Source organism: Pundamilia nyererei, unplaced genomic scaffold (assembly GCF_000239375.1).
Source record: "Pundamilia nyererei isolate P.nyererei 1_Seehausen unplaced genomic scaffold, PunNye1.0 scaffold00046, whole genome shotgun sequence".
In the NCBI taxonomy this organism is placed as follows: Eukaryota; Metazoa; Chordata; class Actinopteri; order Cichliformes; family Cichlidae; genus Pundamilia; species Pundamilia nyererei.
In genome coordinates, this window is record NW_005187447.1 from 527,844 (window position 1) to 545,961 (window position 18,118).

General features: G+C 39.5%; 2 protein-coding genes across 2 annotated transcripts; one reads left to right on the forward strand and one right to left on the reverse strand.

The window, feature by feature from the left end:
- Positions 1–3,453: 3,453 nt before the first annotated feature.
- prdx6 (peroxiredoxin 6) lies at positions 3,454–10,122 on the reverse strand. Its single transcript, XM_005732207.2, has 5 exons — positions 9,866–10,122; positions 7,813–7,969; positions 6,348–6,491; positions 4,454–4,600; positions 3,454–3,749 (listed from the first exon to the last, which is right to left on the reverse strand). The coding sequence occupies exons 1-5, from the start codon at positions 9,955–9,957 to the stop codon at positions 3,624–3,626; spliced, it is 666 nt and encodes a 221-aa protein (XP_005732264.1). The 5' UTR covers positions 9,958–10,122; the 3' UTR covers positions 3,454–3,623.
- Positions 10,123–10,620: 498 nt separating this feature from the next.
- Positions 10,621–16,504, forward strand: plpp6 (phospholipid phosphatase 6). Its single transcript, XM_005732208.2, has 2 exons — positions 10,621–11,282; positions 13,126–16,504. Exons 1-2 carry the CDS (start codon positions 10,790–10,792, stop codon positions 13,491–13,493), a joined length of 861 nt encoding a protein of 286 aa, XP_005732265.1. The 5' UTR covers positions 10,621–10,789; the 3' UTR covers positions 13,494–16,504.
- Positions 16,505–18,118: the final 1,614 nt, after the last annotated feature.

The window sequence follows — 18,118 nt, forward strand, 5'->3', positions numbered from 1 at the left end:
CACATCGCACACTCTATTATATGAGCCATTTACCGTGTCGCCATGATAAAGCTCTTGGCGCTCTGCTGAAGCTGTTTTAAAGCCCAGACACCCTTAGCCATTACTCAGGTGATATGCCAGCAGCCCGTGATCAATGTGTCTCTAATAGAGAGGATGAGGGAGGGCAAAAAGCGAGAGAAAGGCAGCAATATTGATAGAGAGAGGCAAAGATAAGCACATAGAGGGATTGCACTTTTACCTTCACATTTATCACCTTCTTCATTCAGAGCAATAGCCGGCCCTGACCTGTGCTGCAGTAATAGCCTGTCTGGATGCTGTATTTACGAGGTGTCATCAAAACAATTGCATTTATCTCGGCACCCAGATCATACACTTTCATCATTATGTCTTCACCTCTGTGTATGCAGGTGTGTGTGTGTGTCATGACCCATGCTTCAGCAGGAGTGAGGAAAGCTCAGGGGTGACTGTTGACTGTGATGCGGTTAATACTTCTTAAAGTTCAGCCAAATCCTGAGGTCATCACTCATGTGTCTGACCTTCAATCTGTTCACGTAGCTTATGTCCTATCAGTAAGTCTATCTAAGTCATACTTGGGCGGTCGGTACACAGAAATGCCTTCGGGCTTTGCAGCAGTTTTCAGAATGTAAACACTGTGAATCATAAAGAGGATTGAAGAGCACTGTGATGGAAGAAGAAACAAAGTGAGGGCTTTGGCTGTGCAGTGTTATGTCTGTGCATGGGAAAGGGAAGCTGAAGAAGCGAAAACTTTGATAAGCCAGGTTGAGTGAAATGGGGGAGGTGCCATTGTGTGAGTGTGTGTTAGACTGGTTTAACGTGTGTGGGAGATGTGGAGAGCGGAGCGGGTGAGAGTGCCAGGCGATGTAGGGTGGAGAGAGAGCGGGGGCGCGTCTGGAAAGTATCAAACCTCAGCTTTGCATATGTGTGAGTGCACGTGCATATGTGGTGCGTTGTGGAGCCCCTCTGGTCTCTGGCTTGTTAACCTGCAGGTCACGGGCAGCTTCAGGTGATGAAGTCAATGCCTGGCACACAAGACGAGAATAATGAGCTCTTCCAGAAAAAGCACATGTTCGTGAATAAGAATACATACATACATACATGTGTTCGGGTGTTTTTAATGCTCTTTACATCGAAGTGCTGTTTTCACATTTAGGGAATCGTGCTTACTTGTCAACCGATTCCCCTCTTGTGGCTAAATAGCAACATACACAGCAACCAACTGGCTGTAGATTCATATGTAACCTGCAATATATTTTGACTTACAGTATGATTTTGGCATACCAGGTGCATGCATAAAGCTTATCTCCATTCTATTTAAATCACTTCTCCAGAAAACCCTCATCTGAAGCATCTGAGAGGAAAACATCTTATTTTCTGAGATGGACTGAAGGCCACTCCTTTTAGAGCAGCCTGTATTTCTTTGATCATGGGTATTTTGTGTGTGTGTGTGTGTGCTCATTCTACAGAAAGAAAGAGGCCAGCAGCTGGTATTGTGTGTGTTACCCCGTGAGACCTGGTTGGGGCTGGTGTTGTATTACATGTACTGGTGTTGCTGAGGCGAGGTGGGGTGAGTTGGTTCGATAGCCAAGAAGTGAGGGGTGATAGATGAACATGGTGATGCAGGGTGAGTGGCGAGGGGGTGGATACTGGCCAATTATGCCCAGACACCCAAAGCCGTTCTCATGCTCTGGCACTGGCTATTGTAGTCTGGAATTTGAGAAATCCATTTGATCAGCACGGTGTGTCTGTGTGGGTGTTATTTTGGATGGCTCCTGAGGACAAAACAGCCATCAGCCAAGGAAAAGAGAGAACAGACAGAGGAGACACAGTGCAAGGCTTACCTGATGAATACACGAACCTTCAACACACATTTGAAAGCTTAGGCCACGGCCTAAGACTCAACATTTTCATCAGTAAGAATGCAGCACTACATGTTTGGAAAACTGCAAACTATATGCAATCTTATAGAAAAAAAATGTTGTCCAAGCGATGGAAAAGAAAAAAGAACAACATTCCAGTTCACATTGTGTGGATGACAAGGGTGGAAAGGAGGAGCACTCTGAGATATTTTATCTGCCCCTGCACTACTTTGCACCTCTGCACTCAAAGGGAATCCCATCTTTTTTCTTTGACCTCAGCATTCCTCAGACTGAGAGTGAATGCAAGGTCAGAGCATGTGTGTGTGTATGTGTGTGAGAGACACAAGTGCTCACCTTCAGACTACTTAAGGTAATTAATTCGATCCTCAGCCATGCAGTTTTGATGGTTGAATAACCCAAAGAGAAAACCTACACCTGGGTTTAATGTCTCAGTTAAGGTCGTCCTGCTGAGATGATTTTTCTACAGCTGAAAGTTCGAGTCTTTCATCGGTCTCTGGAAGTTTGTGATGCTTTATAGATTTACGAACACATGACTATGTGTCTGTGAAAGCAATAAAAAACTGGAATTATTCATTTCCTTTCTCTGGCTTTTCACTACACAGGGTGCATCCTGCACAGGCCACCCATCTGTTGCAGGGCTAACAGAGAGACAGCAACTCACACTTGCATTCAGATCTATGGGCAATTTAGAATCACCAGTTAACCTAACCCATTTAATTCTGTGTCTTTGGAGTATTGGAGGAAGCCAGAGTGCACAGGGACAACCCATGCAAAACTCTACACAGAAATGCTCCAGCCAGATGGTGAAGTCCAACTCAGGACCTTGCTGTGAGGCAACAGTGCTAATTACGCCATCACCACACCTCTACATGGAGTGTAGGGAGGGGCGGGTAGCTCTTTGGAAGTACTGCTAAAAACCTGAAACTCTGAAAAGTGAAGTGCCTCAATCCCACATCTTTTAATGTTACTCTTTGTGGCTGGAAATCACAAATCCATTATCTAGCAAGGTTTCTGCTTCATAATTCTAAATGTGGTTTTATGAACTAAAATACAATCAGATAAATAGTAAAAGATTTAGCTTAATTAAAAACATATTCCAGTAGCATAATGCTCATTGGTACATTAAATACATAATTATGCATAATCTGCAAGCTGAGGCAGCGCAACGAAAACAGAAAAGCGTGAGAAGGTTTTGAAAGTCTGCATATTATGAGAAATACAACATTACTGAAAGTAGAGCTCACCTTTACTACCAGTGTCCTCTATCATCTTTTTAATGTGTGAAAATACAAGTAGTCATTTCATTACATGTGGTACCACTCCCTATCACTGCAGTTGTTGAGAACAAGTTGGTTCTTTTGCCAATAGCTCAGCGAGGATTCCATTTAACACATACTGCCACCTACTGACAGAAAGCACTACTGCAGCAAAGGTAGCATGGTAATATTTCCATGCCAGGTTGTAGGAGGACACCTAGTGGCAAATTACACATGAGGACCTTGTTTAAAACTGTTGAAAAATTGTACAAAAAGGGAAAGTCTCAGAAAGCACAAAACAAATGTGAAAAATGTGTTTATTTGGGGATAAGTAGTTTGGGGATAAGGCATTTCTGCTTCAGTGTTGGAAATGTTGCATGACTGAAAATACAAGTCACCTAACTGGGTACGTGCACCGATTTATGTGAATTATTAACCAAAGATTTCCAGGTCAAAGAGTAATGTGCTTTCAGATGTGGGTGTAGCGCAGGTATTTCTTTCCAGAAGGCACTTCTTCAGTTGTCACACCATTAGGAAACAGAGACGCAGCTTCAGCATCTGAGAGCGAGGGAATGACCATGACTTTGTCACCGGGCTGAAAAACATGTAAGGGTATTTTAGACACAGGGTATACGCCTTTACTATTTCATCATACGACATTCCCCCAATAAACCACTTTTTAGGAATAAACCTAAAATGTTAAATGAAATTTAGGAGGCAGTTAGCCGACCTTAAAAATGGTTGGTGCTTCAGACCAAGAAAAGTTTAACACAAATTTAAAACTGACCCCCCAAAAAACAAGACGTAACATGCTATTGGTGGATTTTGAGTCAGCTAGCTTGGAAAGAACCATTCTGCATTCAGCCTTAGTGCTAGGCCAATTGTCTACTCACTGCAGGCCCATATTTAATAGAACTTAAAAGCACTTTATGAGTCTTTATTAGCAAAAAGTGAATATTTCCCAACTATTTAAATCATTTCTATAAAACACTAATGTTTTATAATATGACAGACTGCTATAGTCTTAGTTGGAAAAAAATTTCAATGGAAAAAATAATAATAATAATAATAAAATGAACAGGCTGGGTCCCAGGACGATATTTACCAGATACTGAATGTGAGTTTTTACATTTGTAATAATAACAACATTATTTGCCATTTGCAGTCTAGTTCAATTATGCACACTTGGCATGGATAACTTATTAAGAGCTGCTGCTCAGTAGCTGCGCAGGTGGCGTTACATCAGTTCTTGTTCTCTGTTGATGACCTCGCTTGCTGACTGATGCCTTCACTACGTACCTTCCAGTCAACTGGTGTGGCAACCTTCTTCTGTGCAGTCAGCTGCAGAGAGTCAATAACTCTGAGCAGCTCATCAAAGTTTCTTCCTGTAGTTGCAGGGTATAGGATGGACAACTTCAGCTTCTTGTCAGGGCCGATCACAAACACCTAAAGTGGAACGAGATAACACTCCTTAACCACAACACTCTGGATATACTCTGTGTTTTAGATTTTAAAAAATTCAATATGTCCAAAAATGCTAAAACGGTAAAAAGGGTTTCCTTACTAACTGAATTAAAATAATTAAATAACTGGCCACCTTGTTAGGTATGTCTGAAGTTCAATGAAGAAGAAAAGGGGATTTAAGTGAACATTGTTGTTTTTGCCATGTGGGCTCTCTGAGCATTTCAGAAAATGTTGAGAATGTTTAAAAAAAGAAAAAAAAGAAAAACATTTTTAAAAACTGTGAGCAGTAGTTCTCTGTGTGAAAGGTGCCTTGTTGATGCCACAGGTCATCAACAATGACACACCAGTCAGGTTAGAACAGGACACTGAGGCTAGGGCTGTTCGATATAACAATATATATCAGATGACCATATAAAAACGTCTATCGTTTCATTTTACGCTATCGTTTGTTTCGTGGTGTCGCAAAATAAACAGTTTACGGCAATATTTTTTCATCATTTTGATGGCTATATTAATTTCTTAAAGTTCTCTCTTTCTCTTATATTTAATATAACCACACTAGGGAAGGACAAGCGTGGTTAGCAACAACGACAGTAACAGCATCGCGTGTCCGCTTGTTTATGTTCCACATAAACCTTTCACAATAAAGCTCAAGATCCTGTTGAGACTTTTCAAAATAAACTGAATCACGTGAAAGAGCAGATTATTTACGGATGAGAATTAAAAAAAGAGCCGCCAGGTGCTAAAAAATAAACCTTAGACTCAAACGTTAGAACAGGCTTTTCCTCGCAGCACGCTGTGTAATAATTACTCACAAAGAAAACGGCGGCCGTTACAACTTATGTCTAAAAATGTATAGTTTCATGCATCGGTTAATTAAAACACTCGACTCCAGCTACATGACGCGCAGCTGGAAACACTTCCCGCAAGACGAGCTGCCCGAGATTCACAGAATTTACAGAAAATGTTACATTTTTGTGATTTATATCGTTATTAGACGATAGAATTCTTATATCGGGATATGAGATTTTGGTCATATCGCACAGCCCTAACTGAGGCTACAGTTCACACACCAAAACAGGACAACAAAAAGGAAAGACAATACTGGATCTGATAAATCTAAATTTCGGCAGTGAGATTTGGATAGTATGGTCAACTTTGACATTTGTGTCATGTCTCAAATCTCAAATGATCTCAAACTGGTTTCTTGAACATGAAAATGAGTTCACTATCCACCAATGACTCATTGCTATCCACCAATGGCCCTCTCAGTCACCAGATCTCAAACCAATGAAGCACCTTCGGGATGTGGTGGAATGGAAGCGTCGCATCATAAATGTGCAGCTGACAAATCTACAGCAACTGTGTAATGCGATCGTGTCAACACGGACCAAAAACCTCTGAGGAATGTTTCCAGCACCTTATTGAATCTGAACATTGCCCGGGACTAGCAAGGTGTGGCTAACAGAGTGGCCAGCAAGTGTACATTTCTGTTTAACTGTAAAAATCAATACTTTTTTTCAAGTATTAACTACCAGGTATGGTGGGTAATTAAAACAGCAAGTATAAAGCCAAAACATTTCACAAGCATGCAAGTCAGTGCAGATCTTATTGCAAAATAAAAATATGCAAAAATATGCATCTAATTGTTGTCTGTTCTTTCACAATTATAGTGCTATTTTTTTACTTTTATTTATTGAAGAAAATAAAAAGTGAATGGGTTTCTCACACAGCGAGCCGTGAGGGGCATGCCATCTTTGTCTTTCTCATCTGGGTCCAGCATACCCATCAGGACTGACAGCTCCCTCTTGTCATCAGCAATGATGGGGAAAGGCAGGTCAGTATCAGCGTTTTTGCTAACAGCCATCACATCCTGTTCGGAGACAAGAGATAAAGTCAGCTTTTTAAATGGTTGTTAGTTCACATTTCATCCTCTGTTAATAATTGTGTCCCTCCTGGCAGCCATCTCTCCACTATTGCAGCACAGGTTTGATGAGTGATCACAGATCCTCGGCATGTAATCTTTAACTACTGGATAAGGAACAGCAGCATGTTTTATAAAGGCCATAAGTATATTCGCCTGTAGTACTATCATTGTTAATTTGAAGAATAAACGTGGTAGAAGAAGAAGTAGAAGTAGAAGAAGAAAAAGAATCCATAATAGTTTAACTTTCTTTGACAAACAAAATACATTAAAAATAGTTTACATTGGTAAAAAAGTTTAAATGATATGTAGAATTATATATTTAAGTCAAAATTAAATCTGTATTTTTATAAAGTAAAAAGGTAAAACCACGGCTGGTGACCAAAGTGCTCTACTCTATTATACTCTATTATAAATACTTAATACTGCAGATTATTTTAAGTAGAAGATTTCACAGATTTAAAGAAAAAGAAAAAGCAGCACAGCTCTGATCCACTCAGAGAAACATTTTGTTGACTATTATAAAAGTTTGGTGCTTTTTGCTTGACCAGGATCAGCTATGATTCCTTACACTCAAAGTAATGTACAAATAACAGCTGCAGTAAAGTCCACATTAAAAAAGTGTGATAACAATAATAATAATATACACTACAACAGAAACAAGAAAAACAAGAAAGAGACAATAATTAAGTAAGTAATCATTATAATAAACATTATTTCTTCCTCAGTGTATTTTACACTTAATATCATTTTCATACTTTAGTTCCAGTTGAAGGTTGTAAATTTACTTTCATATTCCTTCTTTCTTGCCATGCAAAACTATTTCATTACACCCCTTGCTGGTTTTGAAAATAACTACCATTTAGTGCTTCTGATGAGGTGCATGTTTCTATATACTATTTGCAGCACTTAACCTACTGTATGTGCTTCTTACTGGAAACTTAACTCGAGTTGGGACTTGAAGGCTAAATTACTTAATCACTCTTAGACCAGACATGTAGGAGCACTAAAGTTAAGATAAACAGGGTTTTTTTTCTCCCAACGGAGCAGACAGAACCAGATCTTCCCAGGCCACGGACATTAGACAATTATTATCTCTGGAAATGTGAAGAAATTAAGCTTAGGATAGATTGTATAACCTGATAATACCAGGTTGAGTTTGAAGATAATGGTCAATATCTCAATAATATGTACTTTTCAGCAAGGGTGTCCTGAAGAACTTAAAGGGAAAAAAAAGTTCTTATACAGTTTGTGCTTGTGCATTCCTAACCTTGCTCCAGCTGTTGTGATCAGCAACACTGTCAATGGACAAGGCAATCATCTTTACGCCTCGTTTCTTGAACTCATTGCTGATCTTGGCAGCACGGGCGAGCTCAGTGGTGCATACAGGAGTGAAGTCCCTCGGGTGGGAGAACAGGATACCCCATCTGCAGGGGAAAAGAGACATTGTTCCAACTCAACAAGGCCTCTGTTTGGAGCATCAATTAAAAGTAAAAATAAAATGTTAAAATAAAAAGTTCCGATGTGTTCGATCATCTTTATAACAGTCATCGTGTGCAATTCAAATCTTTATAGACAGGGTGTGTTACAAATAACAAGTCACAAGTTCATGGTAACCACAAGCTGAAGAGACTTGTAAAACAATAAGCAAGTTTTCATGCTTTCACCACCTTGTGCTTCCAACATGCTTTACAAACTGATACTGAGAAATATTCTGAAAGAAAAAGATAATTAAAGAGTAGGAGCCGAAATAAAAAAAAAAGAAAGAAAAAAAAAGGAGGATGAAATAGCAGAGAAAGGGGAACAAAAGGAGGAGAGTAATTTCCAAACACAGGCTAAAGCAACAGGCATCTGTGAGTATGACAGAGAGAACAAGACTTTAAATCTACTAAGGAGTTACCTGTTGGTCTTTTTAAAGTAGCTTTGGAATCATGTGAGTTTGGGGTCTGCCATGACTTGGATGGATTTGCCCTTCAGTCTGTTGTGACCCCTCATCACATGGTTTAGAAGCATTATGATCAGCTGATTATTGGGTGACTAAACCAGTTTGGGTTTTTTGTTTGCTTCTTTGATGTTTTTGGCTAAATATCCTACGACTACCAGGCTTCAAATGAGGCTGAACAAAGTTTGTTCACCTCTTGGGATTAGAATTTGAACTGGTAGGGGGGGAAAAAATCCAAATGAGGGGGGAAAGGCACAAGGAAATGCTTGAAACGGTTTGAACAGATGGCTGCCTCACACAGTCCAACATTTCCGAGGAGGGAAAAATAAGGAAGTTATTATGCAGTCACCAAAACTGGGTGGTGTTCTCAAGTTGATGAAAGCTGGAATTATCTGATCCAGTTATACTCTTGATAACGCAATGTGTGCCAAAACTTTAGGATAGCAGAATGACTGTTTTCATTCTTTTTTATTCCCAAATATTCTGCTTTCTCTGGCAAAAACTGCAAGGCATTTGATTTGTAGGGATATAAAACTGCATATAGGAGAAGCCTGAATTTTGAATGGTTTGCCATAAATCATTGCAAATTATTTTTTTGGGCATTTACAAATCAGCTAACAACTACATGTTTCAGTTTTTCCAAAAGGAAAAAAAACACCCCAGATATTTAAGTAGTGTTGAAAAGTGTTCCTGTTTAAAGCACATCGTTTTTTATGGGGAGGAGAGAAGAGTGGGGGAAAGAATACCCAAAGGACGTTGCATCATGTTATTGGGACACCTCACAGCAAAATGTGCATTTCCACATTTCACCTCGAGCTGTGTGTGGGGGTGTGTTAAATATTATACATGCACACAGTGCTCTTTTTTTCTCTGCTCTTTTAACCAATCGAGCCTATTATTGTTGGATGTTTGAAGGATGTGTGCACTGCCAAGTTCAACAATAGGCACACAACAAGGAGTGCAATTAAACCTCAGTGGAGAACAGACTAGAGGGAAAACAAACAGCCACGCACACAACCGTTTCACAGTTTACACCTCCAGTATCTAATGAACTGCTTCTTGTAGTCGATTTTATTGTCTAACAGTTTACCTGTTAACAGCGTGTAGTTAAGACTGTTAACTAAGTTTTTGTTTGTGTAGTTAACAAACTACAAGTGTCTCTAAACCAATAGGTCACGCTTGCGTAACGCCGTCTATGTCAGCCACCATAACTGGCGAGTTAGATCTGGGAAAAATCTGCTAAAGCTTTTAATCGAGAGGAATCGCGAAGGGATGGTAACTGACTGAGCACGCAATAAGCTGCACTGTTGCAGCATTATTACCAAAACCCACTTAAAACAAGTTACAGTGCGACGTCTGTATGCTGCAAGATGACACTCACGAGTTGCCCAGGAAGTCGTGAAACTTGATCCTGCCGATGCTGGTGTCGGCCTCGAAATTTGGGAATTCGTCTCCCAACAGAAGTCCAGGCATGCTCGACTCTCCTGTTCAGCTCAAACACCAGAGATAACGGACAGGAGCAAAATGCTGACCCCACTGCGCAATATGTCAATGGATCCGGATAGAGGCGGATCCATTCGGTCCCGCGTAGCTCACCGACCAACCAGAGAAGAGTCCTAAAACACGTGGGTTTTTTCCGACATCTTTCGACATTAACTATCGAAACAAACAGAGAATAACGACGCAAACGTATTAGAAAAAATAATTAAAAACTTTTCAAAAAATAATGTGCAAAGTGTAAGAAAGATATATTGCTAATGTAAAAACGAAGACCAAAATTAATAAATTAATTCATTAAAATATGGAGAACTCGTCATAAATTTTAGGCCTTGTCAGTTTGCTATAAAAAAATCCTTTTTATTGAAAATGAATTAAACGAACGTACTCTAAAAAAATAAATAGACTTAAAAACAAAAGATAAAAAAGATTGCAAATATTAAACCGTACTAACTCAGTTTTATAGAAATCAAATACATGCAAACTTAAAACTACTCAATTTTATACATGTATTTATTCAATTATTTGTTTATTTATTTTGAAAATACACAATTTCTACACAATTTTAGTCGCGATAACTTCGCTAAGGGAATAAAATAGTTTCGAAAACACAGCTTCCCAGGATACTTTGCGAGAAGAACAACAAATATGGCGTCACGGCTCATCTTTTCCTGGACGTGATAAGAATTGTGAAACGTACAACAGATGAGCTAAAGAAGCGACAACCGGGACAGCACTGCAGAAAATTTACCGCTGCTGTGCATCTACACTACACATACCCGTCTACGCCGGTGAGTCAACGGACACCATGCCCTCTCCTAAAGCGAAAAACCCCGGTCGCAGCGGAGGAAGCCCGGTGCTCGGGAGCTCCAACGGTCGCTACGAGTTCATGTCTCTGACAAAGCCGCTAAACCGGTCTTCACCGCCACACCTGCTCCAGCGCCAGGGCTCCGACCCGACCACGGCCCGCCTTCGAGCCTCTGAAAGCCCCACTCGGCGCCGGGGCTCCGGCTCCTCCACGGGCTCCGCGAGCGGTCAGGGGCCACCTGAAGAGGATGGTATCCGGCTCAACCCCTCCCTCATTCGCGTAGCGCTCAGCTCCCTGCTGGCCATCGACCTGTGGCTGTCCAAGCAGCTGGGAGTGTGTGCCTGTGAGGACTCATCCTGGGGCAGTGTGCGCCCCTTAATGAAGCTCTTAGAGATATCGGGACATGGTATCCCATGGCTGGCTGGTACCGCCTACTGTCTGTACAAGAGCGACAGTGCTGCAGGACAAGAAGTCATGCTCAACCTTTTCATGGGTAAAACTCTGCTTTTTGTGTTCTTTCATGTTGCTTCTTCTTCCAGCATCGTATGTAATCACAGATAAACCCCCTCTCAATACATATCAGTGCGCCACTGAGCTGGGTTTGGTGTCACAGCTCCTTGCTCCTTCCCGGTCCTGATTTGTCCTGCACAGTTCTTCTTTCATAATTTCTTCACTTAAGCAACAGAAGAGCTGATCCCACCTCTCTTAACGCGTCAGATAATGAGTATATAGGGTTATCTTTGTGTAATTGGTATTGGCTGGCTCTCACCTGTAGATGTCACCTGTTACACCTTTTGTGATGTTCCTTCACAGCTTGGAAAACTGGTAAAAGTATAAGATTATGTGAAATAGGTCTTAATCTGGAAAACTGGATAGCTATGTAAAATGTTGACTGAAGTGCCAAAGTGGTCTTCAGTACATTATACATTTATTGCTGTACGGTGGCAGTATTACCTCGGTAATATCATAGGAAAACAAACATGCAGAGTTTCAGAATGTTTAATGGGCTTCTAAGCTAAAAATATGAGTAATAGTTTCATATGAAATTGACCTATGACAAAGTGTGATGGACATTTTCTCTATTTTATGACCTGCTTTCCACTTTCAGATATTAAGGAGAAGTCAGAAACTGAATTAAGCTGCTGTTTAAGCTGGATCAGGCAGAAACTTTATGTTAAGGGGCATTAAATAACAGACTATTAAATAAGGGCTTCCCTAGTTAAACCTCATCTACCACAATAGAGAGATGTGCCCCAAGGGTATTGAATAAAGAGTTCAATATGTCCCCATAGTCTTTCATTTAATATTTACTTGCCAACCCTCCCAAATGCATAATGTTAGTGAGTAAGCACCAACTACTGTGGTTCATATCAGCATTAAATAAACACAAGGCTTTAAGAAGTATTACCTTAAGTAGTTTAGAGCAAGTAAGCATTGGTTTTGGTAAAATCCCAGCTCTTCATCAAAACATGTTTGGAACAAGACTCCCTCTTACACAGCACTCTGATGTGGGGGCTAAGTAGTGCACTTACTTCAAAAGAACAGCTTAAAAGGGAAGCAGCAAGCTGCTGTGTGATAATGCAAACCGTCTAAACCCTTTTCTCTCTATGGTTATTAACCTCAGGTCTTAAAAGCAGCAGATAATAATGTAACCACATAGTAGTTGTCAGTAATGATGGATGCAATGTGCATTTCTGTTTTCATTTTGCTGAAGCCCTTTCATTAGATTCGTAGAAGCGAATTGGCTTCATGCCACCTGAGTGTTGCATTAATTTTTCAGTGCTGCAGCCCAGGAGACCAAAAGCTTTTCATTCTCTCAATGCAGAAACACGACTTAAAAACTGCAGTCATTCCTGTAATCAATGCTGCTGTTGTATCTTTCCCTTTCATCATACTGTGAAATTCTTTGTGATATCATTGTGGTGCAAATAACAGTTAGGTTTTGGTTTTTGTTAATTTTATTTTATTTTTTTCAATAAGAAAACCCTGGTTCAAACAACAACAATCTTTACCAGATTGCAGATTATTGTAGGCCTTCTACAAGTCTAAAAATCTGCAAGTCAAGTTAACTTTTCACTTTTAATAGGAAAAAATAAAGGTTAACACAAAGTTTAATTCATCTGCTTAATCTTCAAGATCCTGGAGGATTTGCTGGCACTGAAATGGACTAAATAGTCAATGGTCTGGTTCTTACCTGGTGCTTTTCTACTCTACTTGATCACTGTAAACACTTCATACAACATGCTTCATTCACATTTGTTTGTTTGTTTTAATGTGGCTGTGTTGTTGTTGTTGTTTCATGCATTGTAGCATATCTCCATCTTCTTCCCCTGCAGGCCTGCTGCTGGACCTGATCTTGGTTGGCATTGTTAAGGCGGTGGTGCGTCGGCGTCGGCCAGCACATAATCGTATGGACATGTTCGCCACCTTTTCTGTGGACCGCTACTCCTTCCCCTCCGGACATGCCACGCGTGCCGCCATGTGTGGCCGCTTCCTGCTGGCTCACCTCGTGCTGGCTGCCCCGTTGAGAGTCCTCGTTCTGCTGTGGGTGGGCCTGGTAGGGTTGAGTCGAGTGATGCTGGGCAGGCACAATGTGACTGATGTGATGTTTGGGTTCTGGATGGGCTATTGCCAGTACAACCTTGTGGAAATGCTGTGGCTGTCCCCTCAAACACTGCAAGGGCTGCTGGGACAGTCAGCTTAAGGACTTAAGGAAATGGTAATTTATATTTGAGTAAAGGAGCACGTACACACCTTTTTCCCTTATAGTAATATATTCTCACTGAATTGAAAGCAGCACTATTTCTAAAGTTGGGATCATTTTAAAAATACATTTACTTTGTAACAAAACGATATTTGCTGAAGAGAAATATGAATAATGTTGTGGAGCATAAAGTTGTGTTAAAACAAAAATTGTTTTGTTATAAAATAAATGTTTTTATACATTCAAATAAATATTAAGAATACTTTTTACATCCCATAAGTGTTGTATTGGAGATTATGCTGACACTAGAGAGTAGATCTTTATCAAAAAAACCCCAAAAAAAACGAAGAGTTTTTCATGTTGTGTGACAACTAAGTCCACTACTAGCCCTCTTTCTGAGGTAGCTGCTAGCTCGTCTATAACAAGTAGCAGGTTAATCCCAACAGATTACAGGAGAACAGGTTTGACCATTTACCTTGAAGTTCTCTAACTCACTTATGACACTTCTGTAGCTTGATTCAAGGATACAATATAAAGTCTAAACTCAATTTTACATTCACAACACAGTTTAATGGGCTCTTACTTACTTTACACATCCACAAACTTTATAAGCAAGCTCAGTTCAGTCTTTACAAAATCTAGCAAAAAGTTTTTAAAAGTGAAACAGATGTGTTGAACACAATGTTATGCTACCACAACATTCCACCAGTGGCAGCTTATTCGCGTGCATCAAAAGAAGTGTACTTTAGAGTTGCTGCACAGCTTTAAACACTGTCTGAAAGTTTACAGTGAAATAAGTTGTTCAATCTGGAAACCATGGCAAAAACGTATTAAATAGTAGTATTTATTAAACATAATGGGAAAAACTGAATTAAAAATATCCAGAATGTAACTTGTTTTATAATTTATGAATCAGACATGCTGGGTTTTTGTTTTTTGTTTTTTAATGAAAGATTGTATAACTACTCTGTGAATAGTTTTTTTTTTTTTTTCACAATTCACATTTGCTTGCTGACATCAAATGAAAACTGCACATATAGCAAACTTGCTTACCTGTCTTCACCTGCCCCCCTCTAGCCTTTCTAGGAGCTAATCATGATATAAGCCCTAACATGTCCTCAAAGCTTTGTTCACAGAGCACAGAGGGCCTTTTTTCTTCTTTACGTGACTACTGATCAGATAAGAAGACATAACATTCTTTTAAGGAGGCACATCCAAACCCTCATAAAGATTAATTGCACCCCATATATTTGTCTGTTTCACTTTAACACTATCTCTCTTTCATTAATAGTCAACCAAAACTGTACATGTAACTGATAACTTATCAGCTCTGAAGGATTACATACACTTAACCGTAATGTTATCAGGTCGTCTACATATATCACTTGCAGAAATTTGCAAACGCAGTATAGTTGGCATATCAGAATTGTACAGTGTATTTGCTTAAAGAGACAATTCACCCAAAAATCAATTGGCTTAAGAGTTGTCTTCACTTAAATGGAATAAGACACTGCACATTTGTCTTTATTAGGCAGGAATGTATAATGCACACACTTGGGTCTTAAGTACTACAGGAGTATATACTGTATATAGACGTTTTCATTGTGAAATTTACTGAAAAACTAATGAAAAAAAGTAACTTGATTCACTTGAATGACTCACAGGTGTGCTATTTTAAATATATATAAAAGATTGTAAATATATTGCATGGTTAGGTTTTTTCATTCACATTTAAATGCTCTTGGACATTAAATACATAATCATATATGAAGGGGGAAAAAATAATGATCTGTAGTTTCATTAACCAATTTTTCAGTCTTGTTTTCTGGTTTTCTTTTAAGCCCTTTGCTGCATTAGAACTTTGCACAAAAAGTAAAAGTTTGGTTGATTATTTCTTTGTTGTAGCAATGCTTCTGGGCGATAAATCGTATACTGCTGGAGAGCCTGTTGTTTCCCCCTAAATGGTGCCACATTTGTAAGGGAAATGCATTTGTGGGTTGTGCAGCAGAGTTGAGTATTTGCGTTGCACCTATGAGAAACTTGCCAAATCTTCTCTGCCAATGCCAAACAGCTTATTCTGCTATTGATTCTTTGTTTTTGAGCTTCTGACTAGCAGCACCAGTGACCCTGCCAGTTAGTGCTCCAAACATGCTACGTTTGACTGATCTGGATAGGGCTCTTGCCAACTTCAAGAGCAACTTCAAGGGGATGTTGTCCAAAATAAAATTGCAGCATTATTTGGAGTGAGCTCTAATACCTTCTCCAAATTAAAGATCAAGTTCCATATAACGGATGAAGTCAGAAGTAGGCCATGAAGCGCATGTCACAAGAAGACAACACCACATGAAAACCATTTCCTCACCCTGTCAGAACCTCGAAACTGCAGGCTGTCTTCTACAGAGGACAAAATGCTGGACAATATCATGACTGCCCTTCACAGTAAGGCCCATTTGCATTGTTGGTGTGAGTAACATGTGCACTGAAACCTGAAAGTGTGGAGGAACATTCAGTAATGCGTCCAGATTCTGTCCACAGCAGTCAGATCGCCTGTTAAAGTATGGACTCACTACTTTTGAACATTGAACGGGGTCCTTCCAGAGTTTGGAAGTTGAGAAGATGGTGTTCGTTGATTTCCAATGAACACATATGGGATCAACTTGTGCGTGCTGTTTGTGCGAGAGTTACCAGCACAACCAGACTGGCTGATTTGTGACAAATACTGGTTGAAGAATGGGATGCGATCCCATAGCAGTGTGTGACCAACCTGGTAACCAGCATTAGCAGGAGATGCCAGGTTATTGTGGCTGCGTATGGTTCGTCCGCATGCTACTGAAGCCCGATTGTTAATTTACAAACTGCTAAATTGCCAACATGTCTTGTGTCTTCAAACCTCAATAATTCAACTCAATAAACGACACAAACAAGAGTAAAGAGCAGACTAAGTTTTGCATTGCCAGAGGAGATTTGGCAAGGTTTTCATGGGGGCAAACCACGTACTCAATACTTCTGCTCAAACCACAAAAGCATTTTTCTTACAAATATGGCAGCATTTAAGGGGAAATAAACAGGATTCCCAACAGTATGAAATATATAGTGTTACAACAAAGAAATAACTGAGCAAACACAAATTTCCTGACTTTTGTGATAAATTTGGAAGCAAATTAGAAGATAGCTGCAGGGGCGTAATTTCCAGGGGGGTTAGGGGTGTTATGACCCCCACCCCCCCACCCAATAATCAGACCCAACCAATATAACCCACCCAATAAAATTATGAATTATCTTGCATACATAGACAGTTTATTTTCTTTACTCATTTCAGTTATTATCTACAAAATAGTTGGATGTTTAATCATCTGGGAATTTACCCACATTTATTTATTTATTTAGACAGAGATCTTGACACCCCCCCCCCAAAAAATGCATGGAATGCATGGGTAAACACCTGGAATGAAATAATTTCCTCAAGTCCATACCTGATTGCTCTGTCTGAAAATTAAAAATTTCAGTCCAAGAAAATATTGCCTAAAATTTTCTTATTGAAAATTTGTCCTAATTCCTACACTGTGAAATAATTCCTAACAATACTAGAGTTTTACTTTTTTACTTCTTTTTAATGCTCCACCAATGTTTAAAAAAAATGAGGGCAATAATCTAGATAAGTAAATAGAAAACTAATAAGCTGATTTCTTTTAAATTACACAATTTATTTGCCACTTGTGCCAAAGCAGCAAGCAGTTATTTTGTTGGTATCACATTTAGGTGATGCCATGTTTAGGTTTACTATTTCATTTATTATGTTATGATATGGTGTGTGCTGCAAGGGGTTCATGGATGAATGGACATGAGGTATATGGTTTTGTTTCTGCATTGTACATGTACTAAGATGCATCGATAAATGTGGAATATGCATTTGTGGAAATCGCCATCGCCAAAAGGACTGAATAATGTCTCTTTTTCAACTACAATAATGAGTGATATAATGTTCGTAGATTATATATTTGATGACCTGGCTCTTTGACCTACTGAACCCGATGTGAATTTCAATTTTTAGTCAAAACACAAGAAACAGTCATGTTTCACTGGGTTAGGTATCACTGGGTTAATAATTATCCACACTGACCCAATGACTGAACCTGTACGCGAAGTTTTTCAGTTCACATATTGCTGTATTTCCCAGATTTATTTTGATGTTTAATCCATTTTGGTGCAATGCCACTATCAGTAGTTGATTAAATGCCCAAGTGAGGTCCAACATTAACAATAAAATTTTAAATGACGCAAGTAGTTAAGATGTTGTAACTGAAATGTGTGTTTGACGTTGGCATTGTCACAGAGGCTATTGACCCTTCCCATTAGAACGTGGAGGGCGTGAGAAGAGACGTAGTTAACCTTTTTGTGTCCTTGAAGCTGCTCCACTTGTGTGCCAAATCTGAGTGAATGTTTATTTCTTCTTCTTCTTCTTCCTGGTAAAATTGCAGTGTTATTTAGGAAATTTTTGCTTCTACTAGGGATGCACATTGACTCCATAGCTGATGGCAGTGGCTAATATTTAATCTGTAATCGGTGCATTCATTTTGCACTCACTTACTGTTCAAAGATGTGGGATTAGAAGGTGAAAGTACATT